The sequence below is a fragment of the Diabrotica undecimpunctata genome, chromosome 9, assembly GCF_040954645.1.
Source record: "Diabrotica undecimpunctata isolate CICGRU chromosome 9, icDiaUnde3, whole genome shotgun sequence".
Taxonomy (NCBI): domain Eukaryota; kingdom Metazoa; phylum Arthropoda; class Insecta; order Coleoptera; family Chrysomelidae; genus Diabrotica; species Diabrotica undecimpunctata.
The window spans coordinates 73,502,974-73,521,762 of record NC_092811.1 but is presented as its reverse complement, the minus strand read 5'-3'; the positions used below and the strand labels follow the sequence as shown (position 1 = coordinate 73,521,762).

Sequence of the window (18,789 nt, the reverse complement as noted above, 5' to 3'; positions counted from 1 at the left end):
GAAAGAAAGAATTAAGAGAATCACTAAAGCTAGACATCCAGAATGCATACGAGATAAATTAGTATCGTTATGCGAAGACTTTGCAGATACCTGCCTCTGCAGTATAACGCGGCGTCAGTTTCAGCTTACAAGCGAAGCAGTAACATCTCCAGAAGATGCTAACCCCTAGTGTTGGCGAAACGTCGAGAACTAATCTCAGAAGACAACTGCCTAAGCCCGAAGAAACAGTTTAATAAGTTAGACGATGGCCGTGAAAGCCTAACACATTTTATCAAGAACTAAACAGACAAGTACAACAATTAAGAGAACAATGAATTGTCGAGCCATCGACATCAGAATACAACAGCCCGGTTGTATTAGTGACGAAAAAGGCTATACACGAAAATAAAGCATAGAGGTTATGTATATATTTCGGACAACTGAACAAGCAACTAGTCACAGATAAATTCCCGTTACCAAGAATAGTTTCTATATTAGAATAACTTCGGAGAACAAAATGGTTTTTAGTAATCGACTTAATGGCAGGATTCCACCAGATACCATTAGAACAATCAAGAAAAAAGGAGCATTTCAATTCACCAGATTACCTTTTGGATTAAACATACACCCAAATAGCTTTTCAAGAATGATGTTAATAGCATTCTCAGGTCTAACATTGGACAAAGCATTTTGTATATGGATGACATAGTGATGATAGGAATGTCAGAAAAACATCACTAAGACAACGTAAAAAAGACAATTGGGATATGTCGGAAATTTAACTTAAAGCTAAACCCAGAAAAATGTCAATTTTTCATAACAGTGGTCACATATTTCGGACACAACCTTTTTCAGGAAGTCATAACTACGACGGAACAGATTTACCAATAGCTTACGCATCGCTCAGCTTCAACAAAGGAGAACTTAAACCTACAATAATTAAGGAATTACCTGCAATTCATTTGGGAATCAATGAGCACCAAGCATCAAGCTTTTTGGTAAAAACGGATGATAAACCGCTAAAGCATTTATTTTCAATGACATAACCAATCTCGAAACTCACCAGAATCAGATTAGACTTGGAAGAATTCGACTTCGAGATAGAATATCAATAAACCAACTGGAAGACTTATATATAGACATCGCTCACATTCTAGCTATAACCAGATCTCCATCGAAGAAGAAACTAGAAAAGACAGAGTATAGGGAGACAGAAGCGGAAATTACATTCCAGCCTGAAACCCACAAACAAACAGTAAGACATGTACTAAATAATTGTTGGTACAGCTTGATCAGCTATCAGTAGAGAATGCGGTATGTAGAGTAAAAATATATGTGTAAACGATACTATTTTGAAATTTTGTACAAATGATGAATTTATAAACGAAGGAAATAAGATATTGAAAAATGTAGAAATATACATATGTGAAGTACCAGAAACAATAGAGGATGACAATGAAAAACTAAGTATAATAGAAGAATAACATAACCACTTGATGTTTGGAGGCCACGGGGAAAATAATAAACTTATTAAAGAGGCAAATAAACTAAAACCGAGATTTAAATGACAAATTTGGAAAAAGACATAAAGAAATACATTAAACATTGTCATAAATGTCAAATTAACGAACTAAAAAGACCACATGTCGAAGAATTGACACCGTAGGTCCATTCCCTAAAAGTAATGAAGGTAATCAATGGATGGAAAACCATCGCTCCTTGCTTAGACGATAAAAAGCTATGCTTCCATAAATAACATAAGTAATATTTTACATCGCGTTATTGTTAAATTCTTATTTATTTATGTTATTATTTAATTGAAGTTTTTTTCATTCAGAATCAGGGACACACACAGTGTGCCAAGTTTAACAAATACCCGAGTTTGCATAATTGCAAACAATCCAAGCATGGCTTTGCATACACATGCACAACAGATCTGACCGATATCGTCATAGGCAAGGATGATTATAAAAGGGTAAACAACGAAAGAGTTACACTCTTTAGCAATCAAACAAATAATGTTCTATAAGCTAATTTGCTGGCTGCAGAGCAAAGGGTGTTCGGGAATCCTTATTTCTTTATTTTATATTGAATATTATTATAATACTTAATTTATTTCGGGTAGAATAAGTATAATTATATTTCCTTGAAATGATGCAGAATAACCTTATGTGCTTATATATCCAAAATGGGCATGCTCCAATGAGTAGATTTTAACCGACAAGGTACGACTTCGCTTCTAACCTTCAACGAAAAACGTTAAGAATTCGGTACCTGTCGTATCTGGCGGTACCGTCTCGCGCCCAACAGGAATTTCATGAAAGGAATCCATTGAAGGGATTGAGCAGTGATGAATTGAGTGGTCACATTTGGGTCTGCACAATTAACCAAATCCTAAAGAACGCCAATTTAAGGTAACCGATTTTGTGCATAACTTGTAGAACCATATTATTTGAAATTAAATCTTAGATTTACCAATTCGTTTTCATATTTCCTACAATTACTATTCATTTATGGTCTTTCTCAGCTGATTGAGCTTAATTCTATTAATTTTAAATATAATCTTATTTATGCACCATATTATTTGAAATTCAATCTTAAATTTACCAATTCATTTTCATATTTCCTACAATTACTATTCAAAGGGCTTTTATTGACTCAATGAGGTCTTCTCCAGTGACAAGACCATTTTAATCGTTTCTTAGGTCAGCTGGCTAGTTCCTTTTGAGTCTCATCCCTGATGCCAATATGTGGATCTCGTTAAAAAGTCAACTAAGTACTGTTTAATTTATTAACGAATAATGTAACAAGTGTTAAACAAAAGTGTTCCTAAATAAAGATGTAAGTACATGGAAGGGTGATATTTATTATCCTGCGAGCTATCCCAAGACGGCGTAGAAGGATCTTAATTTCATTATTATATGGCGACACCTAACCTATTTATTATAAGTGTAAATAAATCGAACCATAAATTTAATTCTCGTTACATTTAGTGGAAGAAGTGCGGGATAATTTTGTTTAAATATTTTATAAACTAAAAATTAGTTGGGGCACATACTTAAATAATAAATACGTTTTAGGTTTTATGCGTATTTGGGACTATAAAAACATTTTCGAACAATTAAAATGTGTTTTCTTCATCAAGTTAATATCAAATCAAAAGTTTCTTCAAGTTGATATACCTTAATTTTCTCGAAGATACTTGTGTATATTTTTAATGCTATACAAAATAAGTTGTTTTTTTTTCTTATAATTTTTAAGGACCTTGTGATATTATTTCAAATTTCTACTCATCTTTAACACAAAAAAACGTTGGTTGTTTTATCCAATTCCATTCTACGGTTTTTTGTCATTTCTTTTTCCTCATCTTTATCCCTTTATACAATTTCTAGACACTCTTTATAATTATAAATACTTACCAATACTCTATCAAAAGCTGATGGATTTCCACCACGTTGCACATGACCGAGAACTGTTATTCTGGTGTCCTGGTGTAAGTTGTCTACTACCACTTTCTTTACTTGTTCCGCAGTGATCGCTACACCGTTTCTATCTATCGCACCTTCCGCTACTATGATAATGTTCAAGCGTTGACCAGCTGCTCTTTCCTACGAATATACCCCAAAATGGTTAGTAAGTTTAAAAATAAATTCGAAAACACAATGAAACGAAGTAACTTTGACATTTTAATATATGTTGGCGAAAAGTTATAGAAAATTAGTATAAATTTCACTCAGATCATCGCAAGGTAAAACCAATACATAAAGTTCGTCCCAAACCCTTCTTTCAGTGCGTCACAGTTGATCGAATTCTCTCTAACACATTAAGCTAGAAGTGACAGAAAAAAACGTGAGTCTGTGATTATTATACATAGAACTTAGAAAATTATTTATCGTAAAGTTAATTCTACTTACGGATGTATAATTGGTTGGAGTTTAGAATACGCTAAATAGACATCCAATCAATGATGCGCATAAATATAATTTGACGCAGAAGGTCTCGATCTTGACAGTACTTGCACAACGTCAACTGATAAAATAATTGTCATTCCAGGTTAGTATTATCAGACATTTTACAGTGAAAATTTAATTTTGTATTTATTGTCATAAAAATATTTTAAATATGCCGAGATATATCGAGAAAGAACAAAGACTAATATTAAAATTATTAAATTATTTTCAATTAGAAAAAGAGAGATTACGATCCTGCAACTGTCAAATTTAACTAAAATGACATGCAATAATTATCGACATTCTTAAAATCCTATATTATGTCAAAATTAGTGACGCACTGAAAGGAGGGTTTGGGACAGACTGTAGGATATATACTGACAAGAAGTGAGTGACAAACTTCAAAACGTGCAAATATAAAATCTGATAGTTTTTGGATGTAAAACATCGTTACAAAAACAAGTTACGAACATAACATAATATACTAGAAACGTCACAAAACAAAAAAACAATTATTGGTTTCAACAAAAATTTATATGGATAGTCAATAAGGAGTAAACATATAAAAATAGAAGACAAAAGATAAAAAGAAATAAAACGAACTTAAAAAAAACGAAAATATTATGCAATTGAACAAATCGTAGCTTATTCCAAACAAAAAGAAAAAATAAATTATACCAGATCCATATTAATTAATGTCCATAACATTGTACCCATAAAAAACGTGAAATAAGAAGTATATTTTAAGAATACAAAACGTCTGGGTCATAAAAAATGCGGTAGACTAAAGCTATCATTAATAAACAATATACACGTGGTGAGGCCAATTGAAAGATTCAAGTCGAATAGGACAAAATTGGGAACCTCTTAGCAGTTTGTATCAGAACGATGGAAGATCGATCTAAAATATCGTGACCAAACTAGTGAAGAAGCGAAGGTGCAAAATTGACGTATCTGAGCTAATAGACTAAACAGCTGTGGTTTTTCAAGGTGTATATTCCAGAAAAACAGAGAATGTACAGGTCCAATATTTACGTCATTGTTGACTATTTTTAGTTTAATGGATCTACACCTACTTCACTATTCACAACGCTACATAGTTGAATATTAATATTCGATAGGTAAACAAGCGAATGTGCCACATTCGCACTTTTACCAAAGTGTATTACAACCATTACAGATCGTCAAAATAACAAAAGTGGCATATTATTTTATAATTTTGATTGGAATTGGAACTTACATGGTAAAGTGAGACTTCTCAATCTAAGTACTGTAACTTAAATCTTGTGGTAAGTCGAATTTATTTATTATTTATTTGCAGCAACCTAATGATAATGTTGGTCTTGAAATACTGGCTAGAAGCAGTGATCCCAGTGATAGGCTTACTATAAATAAAAACCTCAACCCAGCACAAAATCAGAATCAGTTATCGTCAAAAAAGCGAAAAGTATCAAAAAATGAGGTTTATACAAGAAAGGAGGAAGCATCCAAGAGACTAAAAGGTCTCGAATATTCAACCGCAAAAGAAAAATTAATGAATGCAAAGTCTTTAAAACAACCAAGATGCTCTGGCTGATCTAAGCATAAATGTTTAACTAATGTACCTGAGCCTGAGAGAGAAAAAATCTATAATGGTTTCCATAAATTACCATCCCTATTAGAACAACGTCAGTTTCTTATAAAACACGTTACTGTCCAACCAAAATCAAGAAAAGTGACAAAAGCAGTGGAGTCACGAAGAGCTTACACCAAAAAATACACTGTTTCCACTAAAAATGGCAGAGTTGATGTGTGTAGAGAATTTTTTCTCGATATTTTAAATATTTCAGAGTCACTTATAAGAAGGGCCCTTAAAAAGGTTAACTCTAGTGGAATTCTCCATCTGACCTACGAAGGAAAAAAGATCCACCAAATAAAGTAAACCCTATAAACGAAAATTTCATAAGAGATCACATTTCACCGTTCCCAAGAATGGAATCACACTATGCAAGGAAGAAATCAGAATACCAATATTTAGCCAGTGACTCAAATGTAACAATTATGCACAACTTGTATAAAGAAAAGTGCACTGAAGAAAACAAAAATCCAGTATCTTTAGAAAAGTACAGACGAATTTTTCGAGAGTACAAACTGAAATTTCACAAACCTGCTAAAGATCGTTGTAAGAAATCGATTGCTCATTAAGAGCAAAAAGGAGATACAAACTATGATGATACTCTCTATACTGAGCATATTAAACGCAAGGAAGCAGCACGAAAAATTAGAGATCAAGACAAAGAGGATACAAAGGACCAATAAAGTGTTTTGGCAATACAATTAGATCTCCACGCCGTTCTGAACAGTGAACACACCAAAATGAGCTCGTGGACCATTCTTCTACGTCAGAAAGTTGGCTGTATACACCCTTACCATTTACAATCTTAAAGATGCCAGTGTTACCTGTTGTTTCTGACCATGACAATGGCAATAAAAAATATAACCACTTACCCTTCAAAAAAGCCATTTGGTTTAAGTACCTGTCAACTCATCCAGATATGTATTCGTGATACGGATTACTCAGATGACGCACCTTTTGTGAACTACATTACAAAACGGATGAAAAACAAATGGGGAAGACCTTCTTCGAATAATTCTTCAACAAAACCTTACAAATCGAGGTTCCCAATTGCTACCAAAAAATTAAAAGAGCTTCAAAAGCTTTATAAGGATCTTCAAATACCACGTGTTTACCATGTTTTCTACACTTCTACACAAATCTTCCCTCTGATGACAGTGTACCCGATGCCCTTCCAGAGCCAGATGCTGCTGAAGAATCTGAGAGCGAATCATAATAACTAAACCAATAATCTTTCAAATTTTAAAGCAAAATTATAAATTAGTTTAGCGTTTCATTAAATTTTGTTCAATCTTAAAGTTCTCTATTCTGTTCACCCACCTCATGAGAAAACCAATCAATAGGTGATACATAAGTACATTCTCCTTTAACACAAATGCAGATTCACTATTTTTTATAGCCTAACATTCTAACAATAGTCACTTAGGTAAACTAACGAATGTGACTTTTTCAGTAACTATGGATACTTAGCCTATTTTCATTATTATCCTTTTTTAGGCATTCTTTTAAGGTTTTCAGATCAGGTGTGTAAAGACAAATAACATTACAAACAGGTTTTTAGTCGAAGCCCAAAGTGTTTTTTAGCTCTCCTGAAAAGTAGCAAATGTGCATATTCCAATTTGGTCACGATATAAACATCATTATATAAAATACTAGGCTCCTGTAAAAACTGACCTTTAAGTTAAATTGAACTACGTTTATATTGAAAGATATTTAAAATGTTGAATATAGAATCCTAGACTACGAAAACTAATAAAAAATGAAAGATGTAAATCTGAACACAAATTCGAATTGGACTTCTAACGAATGATATATTCACCCAAAGACAACAGGTTATACTGCCTTTATTATATATTATTATTATAGTTTCAACGAATATTGAACAAAATTGCGTTAACAAAACATAGAATAAGCGTCATACCGCTACAGGCATATTAATTATACATCTGGTTAGTCTGGTTTGCAAAAGTTCTAAGTCCACATTTTTTACTAAACATTCAATTTTACAAGATATTCGTAACAAAAAGTTTTGCAAAATAGATTACCGATACAGTACTATGTTAATAAACATAAATATTAAAATATAATCACTATAATATATAATACTACTACTATACGTGCACATGCAACAAGCAAGGTTGTAATAATATAAAATACTCTCTGATTTACGTAGTTTTTTGAAGAATTTAGTGTTCAGTTCCTAGTCAAACTATAATCGTAACAAATAATAAATACTAACTAGATGCTTGCTAGTAGTGATTTTATGAAATATGTAGAGTTAAAACAAAAAAAATGATATCCTAATAATTATTTGTTTCGTTTTAGACCAGATCAATATGTATTTTTGATTCATTAGCATTCATAAGTATGAGTATTAATTAAGATCGTTGCACTTTTGGGACAGACCTCCATTCTTATGTTTTCCACGGTGTAAATCAAGATCTTCCTTTTTTTATTTCTACTATGCCACTATGTTTTGTAAACCGGCCAATTGACTGACTATATAATTGATGGATTCGACCGTTATATGACTGACTATAGGTATTCCATTCGTTCGTGATACACATCTCCGAATTCTGGAACCCAGCATGGAACAACTAGTACAAATCTAGGATACCATATGTTTTGGAGTCACTTGGTAATCTCCAAAAAGTGTTAATAAACCGTGTATAAAAGTGGTTATGAAAATTAAAAGAATTAGGCAAAAAGTGGAATAGAATAAAATTGGGAACATTAAACCCCTCTTAGATGGTAGTATCAGGATGAAGAAAGATCGATCTAAAATGTACCGATCAGTATATAAAAAAAAACCAATAGAAAAATACCTTGGTGGAGCAGAAAACTGGAAAAACTAAGAAAATAAATAAGGAGGCTATCGAATGAAGCCAAAGATTTGGGGAACTGGAAAAACTTACTGAATACAATAAACAGATAAGAAGAGCGAAGGAATCTTGTAGGAGGTTTTGCCAGAGTATTTCAGGTATATCTGCCAGCACTAGAATCCACAAGATTCTTTTTACGGATCCGGCACAGGAACCAGGCCAACTTAGAAGACCTGATGGTACATTTTCCGAATCTAAAAGCACTCCCCAGGTTCAACAATTATTGATGAGCAGACTTATTCCTAAATCCTAGAACGATCTAAACGTCCTCAAAAAGACGACTGGGAAGTCTTTGCAATAAATATTAAACCGAAGAACGTAAATTGGGCCAGATGGAATATTTCCTGTCCTACTACAAAAAGATTGGACATCTTATCTTATTACCCATTCTAACAAAAATCTTTAGGGCTCGCATAGCACTAGATTATATACCAAAAACTTGGACAAATGTACATACACAAAACAGAACGATAAGACAATCCTACCTAAAACCTACAGGCTGATCAGTTTTACATAATTTCTGTTGAAGACAATAGAAAACATTCTTGATAGACATATTAAGGAGGGGTCATTGATGGATCATCCTCTCAATCGCAACCAGCATACTTATCAAGAAGAAAAATCAACAAAAATAGTACTGGACGAAGTAGTTAAGAAAATCAGTTACTCCATTAATAAAGGAAAGATTGCATTACCCGCCTTTCTATATATAGAAAGCGCATTTAGTAATGCACTACCAAATTCTCTTTATGATGCCGGCAGCATCAAAAGCGATATCCGCTACCGTATGCAATTAGTTCAAAGCAATAATTAGATAACAACTGGATGCCCGCATCGTAGGGAGAAACTGTCAAAGAGGCGAATGAAGTCAAATATCTAGGAGTAATTCTAGATGGAGGCTTACAAGGAAAGCCCATTTGGTAAGAATAACCAACAAAGCAAAGCTTTCGAAGGATATGTGGGAAAACATGGGGGTTGAAACTCAAAGAGATCAGGTACGACTGTATTCAGACCTATGATTGCGTATGGCGCACTAACATGGTGGTCTAAATGTCAACAAAAGACCATCAAAGATAAGCTCAACGACAATTATGCTTAATTATAACAGGAACGATGTCGACTACCCCAACCGCCTCCATGGAGGTCATGCTTGACGTCTCTTCATTACAAAAATGGATCGAGAGGAAGGCGATGGTAGGAAGCATAGAAAAGGCGGATAAGACGCATTAAGCAGAGCAAAAGGATACCGGGATCAAATCTTAAAGATAATTAAAAATAACCCAGAGTTAAGAATGGTACCAGATGCAATGCAAACTAAACATAATTTCGAAAAGCCGTTTACCGTCCTCTTTCCAGAAAGGGACGAATGGGCGTCGAATAAAACGAATCTCATAATGGCAGATCAATGCTGGTATACAGACGGTTCTAACGCCGACAAAGGAGTTAGAGCTGATATATACGGAGGGAAACTAAGGTCAAGCCTTAGCGAAAGCCTAGGTAATCACTCTACTATCTTCTACTCTACTATAACGAGGAACTCCAAATCTATAAAAATTATATCTGATAACCATGAGGCATTAAAGGCACTGAAATCGAATCGGATTGATTCCAAGTTAGTTTGGAACTGTCTTCAGAATCTGATGCGGATCGGAAAAATTAACAAAGTAAGTTAACTCTGGGTGCCTGGGCTTACTGGTATTAAAGGAATCGAAAAGGCGGACCTACTTGCCAGGGGAGGGGTAAAAAAACATTCACAGGCTAAGAACCTGTCGTTCTCATATCAAGCACAGCCAAAAGAACAATATTGGACTGGGTGGAACGGATGAAACGTAATCACTGATACGAACAAATGGGCCTCAAACATTCAAAGGCTTTTGCACATGAACCTTCGAAGAAGAGATGATAAGATCTACTAGATATGAATATGAATGATCTGCGAATTATCGTAGGTCTCTCACCAGGACAGTGTCGCCTCAAGGGGCACATGAACAAAATCAGACTGACAGAAAGAAAGAATAGCAGATTCTGTCAGGCTGATGACGAAACAGATATGTGCAACTACCCAGGGTTGGATAGAATAAGGCTCAATATATTTTAACACTATCAACCAGAGCCCTACAACTTCGTAGAATTATCACTTAAGGCCATAATAGACTTGTTAAAAAGGCTGGGCTGAAGAGACAAGTTTAACCTAGGAATAGAAGTGTCACCTAAGACCATAATAGACTTTGTTAAAAAGGCTGAACTGAAGAGACAGCTTTAACCTAGGGATAAGCTACGATAGACCTCTTAGGTCGAATGGAAAGGTGGTTAAGCGCCCGCTCATATTGAACATAACCTAACCTAACATAATAAATAAAAAAAATTAGTTTTCTACAAAAACTAACCTTAAAATATTGAATTAAGTTATATTGAACTATTTATACAGGGAGGCCAAACGAAAACGAAACAGAGGCCTACGACATTTTTGAAAAACCCAGCGACAGGTCAATTTTTGAAAGGGGACACATTTTACCGGTAATTTCGACTATTTTACTTTCACCCCTAAGCCAGGGTAAAAATCCCCCCAACATTTTTTAATGGCAATTGGGGCTAAATAAGATAAAGTTTGAAAGTTTATGTAATTTCCTATACATTAGTCATTAAATTTTTAAGTTCGGCGTAATACTTATCTATTTAAAAACAAATAAAGTTTAAACTTTAAATTATATTGAAGTACCTGCTTAATGAGTTGATTAAGTACTAAAATGCTTTAGATTTTAATTTCTTTTTTCGCATAGTTCTTGTTCTGTTTTTTTTTGTTACATTTGTCGCACTAAGTAAATGATATGATACAAACTCATAAAGAACGTGAAATTAGAGGATTCTCTTATGAATATCAGTTGTAAGCATTAATTTGTTGTGTTTGAAAGTTTATTACGATGGTTAATTCCATCCCGGAAAGGGTAGACATTATGCAATTTAATGAACGATATCAAGATAAACATGTCAGTAGGAAATATGTTTTGGAGTAAGTAAAAAAATTCAGGAAGTTGGGAATGTAGGTAATAAAAAAAAGGAAATTGAAGAACCTACAGTTCACAAAGCTAGTGAAGTTGCAGTGTTAGGACATGTTCACCTAAATCGTATGTTAAGTACGCAGCAACTAGCAGATGTATCTGGAATCAAACGAAGTTAATCAAATAATATACGCATAGTGCAGGAACTTAATGAGAAGGATTATGATCGCCGTTTACAGATTTGTGGAATATTGAATGAGCGAGCCGTGACCGATCCTCAGTTTCTCTTTAATATCGGATTCTCCGATGAATGCACTTTTTTATAAAAGGAACTGTAAATTGTCACAATTGCCGTTATTGGTCTGATTCAAACCCCAGGATTTTCCACGAGGTGCATAAACAGCAACCGCAACAATTACATTTATGGGCTGGTATATTTGGTGATCGACTTGTAGGACCATTTTTTATACCTGGAAATTTGACTGGCGAAGTGTATTTATAATTATTGGAAGACGTGATTACTTCTGCCTTGACTGAAATTATTGAAAGTGATCAACAATATGATGAAAATCATTTGACTTTTCAAAAGGGCGGTGCACCACCGCATTATGCTTTATTTGTTCGTCAATATTTGGACGAACATTTTCAACGGTATTGGATTGGGAGGAGAGGCAGCATCGAGTGGTCTCCTCGGTCACCAGATTTCTCTCCCCTTGATTTCTTTTTGTGTGGATACACAAAAAAACCTTTATCGTTATATGGACGCCGGAGGTAATCAGTTCGAACATCTGATCAACTAAGAAGTATCTAACCAGTTAAAAATAATAAGAATATTAATTTTCAAAAATATAATTTTTTTTTTAATAAATAAAATATAGTACTATACCATATTCGCCTAACAGAAAAGTAGAATATACAAACTAGGGACGCGTGATATATTCATTCCAAGTATCTAGAGATGCTGAAGAGGTATCTACTTGTTACAAAATCACTTATACTGTAACTGATTATATACAAAAGCGTATCAAAAGTAACAAGTAGAAACTCACAAGGAACGACAATCTACACCTCTAAACAAAGACGCATAATTTGCAGTTTTAACAGATATGGATTCAGTAATCCTTACGAATCATATTTATGTCTGTTGAATTATATAAATATAATTTTTACTTTTAATAGCTCTATATATGTGTGTTGGTATATTTATAGTGTTGGTTTATAATTATAGTGTTATTTAAATAAACTTAGAACTGTGGACATTTTTAAGGTGTTTGCTGTTTTCTCTCAACTGAAGTAAGTAAATTTAATATTATTTTGACTCTAATATAATCATTATTATGATCATAAAAGGGTTGCAAGTGTGAGTCCATAATTGTACAAATATATTAAAAAGGTCAATACTCACAATCTAATATTTACTTTCAAAGTTTTACAGAAGCGATCGGTTTCGAGGCTTACAATATTTGCCTCATCCTCAGGCCCAGCAAAGAGTTTGTTTTGTTAAAAAACAATAATATAGATATCGCCAATAAGAAGTTTTCCGCTTACATCCAGGGTACTGTCTGTCTTCATCTTTTCCTTTTGACACTATCATTGTAGTGAGGTGATATGTTGATCATTATATATGTATGTAAATAAAAGGTCTTACAAAATAAAGACCTTTAGGTCTTAACCTTGTAAGAACCTGTGACAAAAACAACAAAAAAAGGACATCCTACTGCATAATATGTGATTTTCCATCTTCCACAAGTTTTTAAACTATATACAGTCCGGATGTGGCAGCTTATACTGTATGTGTATTTGTCTTTAACCACTTTTAATTTTATTACAAACCAGAAGAGAATCATACCTTTTTAATAATAAAAAAACTTTGACAAAAAAACTAGAACATCCAAGAAGTATTTTAAGGATCAAAGACAACAACCTTTAGCAACAGTTACACAGTTAGAACACATTAATGCTCTACCATATTCCCAAGAGTCTTTTATTTACAACATATATTATGATCAACATATCACCTCACTACAATAGATAGTGTCATAAAGGAAAAGATGAAGACAGACAGTACCCTGGATGTAAGCGGAAAACTTCTTATTGCCGATATCTATATTATTGTTTTTTAACAAAACAAACTCTTTGCTTTGTCTGAGGATGAGGCAAATATTGTAAGCCTCGAAATCGGTCGCTTCTGTAACACCTTGAAAATAAAGATTGTGATTGGGAGTATTGACCTTTTTAATATATCTGTTCAATTATCTATTATCTATTATTTTATTAGAATATTAGCCTGTAAATAATATTTTGCAGGTTTGTATATACAGTCACTAAAACAAATTAATATGTCGGACACGGATTCTGCCGATGAACTCGCAAACATACCTTTAACTCCCCCCAAAAAGAGATCTAAAAAAGGCCATTTAAGCGTAGACGTTAAAGAAATAATTGTAAACGTGTATAAGCACGAGTTACAAGAAAATCCGGCGTTAATATTGTCCGCTGTTGAGAAAAGAGTAGCCGATAAAGTTGGAGTATCGGATAGTTCTGTGTTTAAAGTTATTACAGAATATAAAACTACACACACATTAGTTGCACCAAAAAAATGTACCACTCGTAAAGGCAAACTCAAATCTGTAGATGATTTTGACAAGGTAGCGATAAGAAGAATAGTGCATCAATTCTTTTTTAGAAATGAAATTCCCACGATAGATAGAGTTCTACAACAGGTCAACGACGACCCCAATCTACCTGATTTCAAACGTACTACTTTTTACAAGCTTTTGAAAAAACTTCAATTCAAATTTGAAAAACGTGGCCGGAACAGTATGCTTACAGACAGAGATGACCTTGTAATCTGGAGAAGAGAATTTTTAAGGCAGATAAAATATCATAGGAATGGCAATCGTAATATATTATTTAGATGAGACTTGGATTAACGCTGGTCATACTAAATCAAAAACATGGATTGATAAGTCAGTAACCTCATCAAGACAAGCATTTTTGGATGGACTCTCGACAGGTCTGAAAAATCCATCAGGTAATATTTTTTGTTGAACATTGAAATTGATAAATAATATTTGAATTTTCAGGTAAAGGAAAGCGACTGATTATTTGTCACATAGGCAGCGAAGACGGATTTGTTGCTGATGCTCTATGGAGTTTTGAATCAAAGAAAGGTGGAGATTACCATGAGGAAATGGATGGAAAAGGTTTTGAGAGTTGGTTTGAAAAAACCTTACCCAAATTGGAAGCAAATTCTGTGATTGTAATGGACAATGCGTCGTATCATTCCAGAAAATCTGAAAAGATCCCCACCACATCTTCTAGAAAAGAGGATATCCAAGAATGGCTACATCTAAAAAGCATCCCCTTTGACGACTCACTTCTCAAAGTGCAACTTTTAGCACTTGTTAATCAACATAAAAAACAGTATGATAAATACATCATCGACGAAATGGCGAAAAGTCAAAATAAAATTGTTTTAAGATTGCCACCATATCACTGTGAGTTGAATCCCATAGAACTGATATGGGCAGATATAAAAAATTATGTAGCAGCTAAAAATACAACTTTTAAGTTTGCCGACATGAAAAATTTATTTGATGAAGCTCTATCCACCATAACTCCGCAAAAATGGAAAAATTGTGTACAGCATGTTACCCAAAAGGTGGAACCAAAAATGTGGGAGTTAGATAATTTAGTAGAAGCCAGAGTAGATTCAATTATAATAAACCCTGACGATGATAGTACATCAAGTTTCTCAGAATAATATTTTGCACTAAGTTTAAGTATTTGTGGATTAGGCCTACCGGGGAAACCACATAAAAAAAAACGCACCATTATCACTCTACCTCTATGGTGGTGTGGAAATGAGTTCTCTTCTTCTTGATGTGCCTATCGGTGACGAATGTTGGCGATCATCAAGACAATCTTCACCTTATCTCCCACAGCGCGGAAAAGCTGCATAGATGTTGTGTTGAACCAGGTTCTGAGGTTCTTCAACCAGGACGTTCTTCTTCCTGGAACCCGTTGTCCAAATATTTTTCCTAGCAGGATGGCTTGTAGAAGGGTATATCTGGATTCATTTCGCATAATGTGTCCAAAGTACTGTAACTTTCGAGATTTGATGGTGGTCAGTACCTCTCGGTTCTTCTTCATTCTTCTGAGGACCTCCTCATTGGTGACTCGGTCAGTCCACGGGATTTTAAGTATTCTCCGATATAGCCACATCTCAAAAGCTTCCAATTTTCTGCACATATCTTCGTTCAAGGTCCACGATTCAACATCATAAAAAGAACAGAGAAGACGTAGCATCAGCATTCTTACTTTTATACCAAGAGAGAGGTTGTGGCTCTTGAAGAAGGCCCCCATCCGGTTGAAGGTGGATCTAGCTTTTGATGTGGAAATGAGTAGCAATGATAAATAAAAGATACGAAATAATTCGAAATTACATAAACAAAATGGAATATTTTAAAAATGAAAAACTGTAACCGATTTTACTCATTGTACCTATGTACTTTTCCAGTACTTATTTTTCGTAATTCGATATTACTTATATGTAATAGTAAAAAGTTTTTTTCATCATTTTCAAAGAAAAACTTTCGTTTTACATCCGCAAAGTATGTTCGTTTGTGCGTTGTCGCCTATGCAATACTTTGGGGACGATCTATCGATGGATTCATATATAGTTTTGTCTCCTGAATCAAAATCTGAAAGCGGCATTTTGATATCTCGAACCATCTTCGACATAACGGCATCAAAGTCAAAAATAGTGATGTCACAATTCTTCTAAATATACATTCGTTTCTGCTAACACAAATAAATGTTAAATCGATATCGAAACGTCGACTTAATAAATTTTATTTATTAATGTTAATGTAATGTTAAATGTATAAGTCTATCTACCCTATAATTATGTATAAGTATTTTCCCGAACTTTTACACAAGAAGAGGTCTCTTTTTTATATCATTAATGATCATATTATTACTTATTTCCAAATATTGGTCTTAAAGCGTAAAATGTATAAAAACAACTTTCTATTTTTTGCCTTTTGATTAATACCACAATTAACTAATGATGTGTGAATGACAGTTTACAAAAATATTATTTAAGTATACTTCTTTGAAAGATTAATCATTGATTACTATTATTTTAACAGTAATCCTAAAAATTATAAATTAATTCATTTTAAATTCAGATGGTATAGGCTGCTAGAATCTTAATACAACCCTGTACAATTATATAAACATCGGGTTTCGCGTGTTATGTGCATGCATTTGTTGACCGCGACTATTCTGTTAAATGAATTTACTTTAGACGAAATTTAAAAATTTAAAGACTAGTGTACTCGGAATTGCAAGGGCTTTCAAACAATACCTTATTTGACCCCCAATGCTATTAAAAAATGTTGGGCACCCTGGCTTAAAGCTGAAATAAAATAATCGACAATATCAAAAAAATGTGTCCCACTATAATCAAAAATTTACCTGTCGCTGGCTTTTTCAAAAATGTTATAGTAGCTCCTGATAATGACTCTGTTTCGTTTTCGTTTGGCGCTGTATATTGAAAGATATTTACAATGTTGAATATAAACCTAAACTACGAAAACTAATAAAAAATTAAAGATGTTAATCTGAACACAAATTCAAATTCGACTTCTAAAAATGTTATATTCACCCAAACGAACAGGTTATACTGTCTTTATTATAACAAGCCCCAAACAGTTTTAAAGAATATAGGACAACATTGCATTAACAAATAAGCGCGCCGCGATAAGCATATTAATGATACATCTGATTAGTCTGGTTTGCAAAAGTTATAAGTACACATTTTTTACTAAAAATTCAATGTTACAAGATATTGATATTCAAAAAGCTTAAAATAAACTAAACTTTGCAAAATAGACTGACGATACAGTACTATGTTAATAAACATAAATATTAAATAGTAAAACATAAATTATTATCGCATATAATACTCCTACTGTAAAGTTTTTAAAAACCGCTACTTTAGATTTTCTTATCTTAAGAATAAAAGAGTCATCTAATAGATTGCGGCAATTAGTTGACATTTTTTCGAAGCATTTATACGCGTTAAAGCAGCTAGGGCTACCTACTGATTCGTGGGATATACTCCTTATTCATATTATTTCTTGTAAGTTCGATACATCCACTTTACGCGCATGGGAGAATAGCAAAACACATAATGAAATTCCTAGTTTTGATGATTTTAAAACGTTTTTAAAATCAAGGGCGGACCTCTTAGAATCTCTTGAGGTAAATCAAGCTGAAAAACAAAATACGCGGAATATTTCTCAGGCGGGCGCATATTCACGGAATACCAAATATTCACATAACATTCGCGGTCTATATTCATCACAGGGAACTTTAAATAAATCGGATAATACACAGTGTTGCCCTATTTGCAAAAGGGAACACAACATTTATCAATGCGGCGAATTTTCAAAACTTTCATCTAGGGACAGGTTTGATAAAGTAAGACAGGTCAATCTTTGCACGAATTGTCTTAAACCTGGACATTTCTATAAGCGGTGTAGACAATCAACATGCAAGAAATGCGCGTCAAAACACCATACGTTATTGCATCCAGATAGATCAAGCGAACAGAACGCAGCTTTAGTTCATCAACCGGTAGAAAACGCGAGCGATATACGATCTGCAGAGAATATACAAGGTAGTTTAAACACTACCAATTTGTCAGTTTCGGCAATTAGCGTTGCAGATAAAACTATACTGTCCACAGTATTAGTTAATATTTTTGACGGCCAAGGTAAGGCATACATAGTGCGAGCTTTGTTAGATTGCGGTTCACAAAACTCATTCATAACCGAAAATTTATGCGATAAACTTAGATTAAAAACGACAAGCGCGAACATATCAGTCATGGGCATAAATAATACTGCATCTCCCGTTCGATTCAAATGCGAAATAAATATACAGTCGCGTAGCGATATAACTTTTCATAAAACTTTAAATTGTTTCGTAATACCAGAAATTACGGGGTGCGTGCCGGCATCTGAAATAAACATTAGCGATTTGCAGATACCTAAACATTTAAAATTAGCGGATAATTATTTTCATAAACCACAAAAGGTCGAATTGTTGATAGGAAGTGATCTATTTTGGCAAATACTGGGCGCAAACAGAATTAGTTTAGGTAAAAATAAACCATTCATGCAAGAAACAATGTTTGGCTGGATCATAGCAGGGCCGTATATCAGCCAAAACAAAGCATCAGAAAAGCGAATAACTAAGTGTAATTTCACAAACACAATCGAAGTTACAGAACAGCTAAGTAAGTTCTGGGAACTTGAAGAGGTTTTCAATGGAAAACCTGCACTCTCGGG

General features: G+C 33.7%; 1 protein-coding gene across 8 annotated transcripts in view; it reads right to left on the bottom strand.

Moving 5' to 3' along the window:
• The window catches only part of Pfk (ATP-dependent 6-phosphofructokinase), a 314,693-nt gene that overhangs the window by 203,890 nt on the left and 92,014 nt on the right, over positions 1-18,789 (bottom strand). For all 8 annotated transcript variants that reach the window (XM_072543581.1, XM_072543586.1, XM_072543587.1 and 5 more), the window contains exon 8: positions 3,399-3,587. In XM_072543581.1, the coding sequence (XP_072399682.1) occupies positions 3,399-3,587 (189 nt within the window). The remainder of the gene's footprint in view (positions 1-3,398; positions 3,588-18,789) is intronic.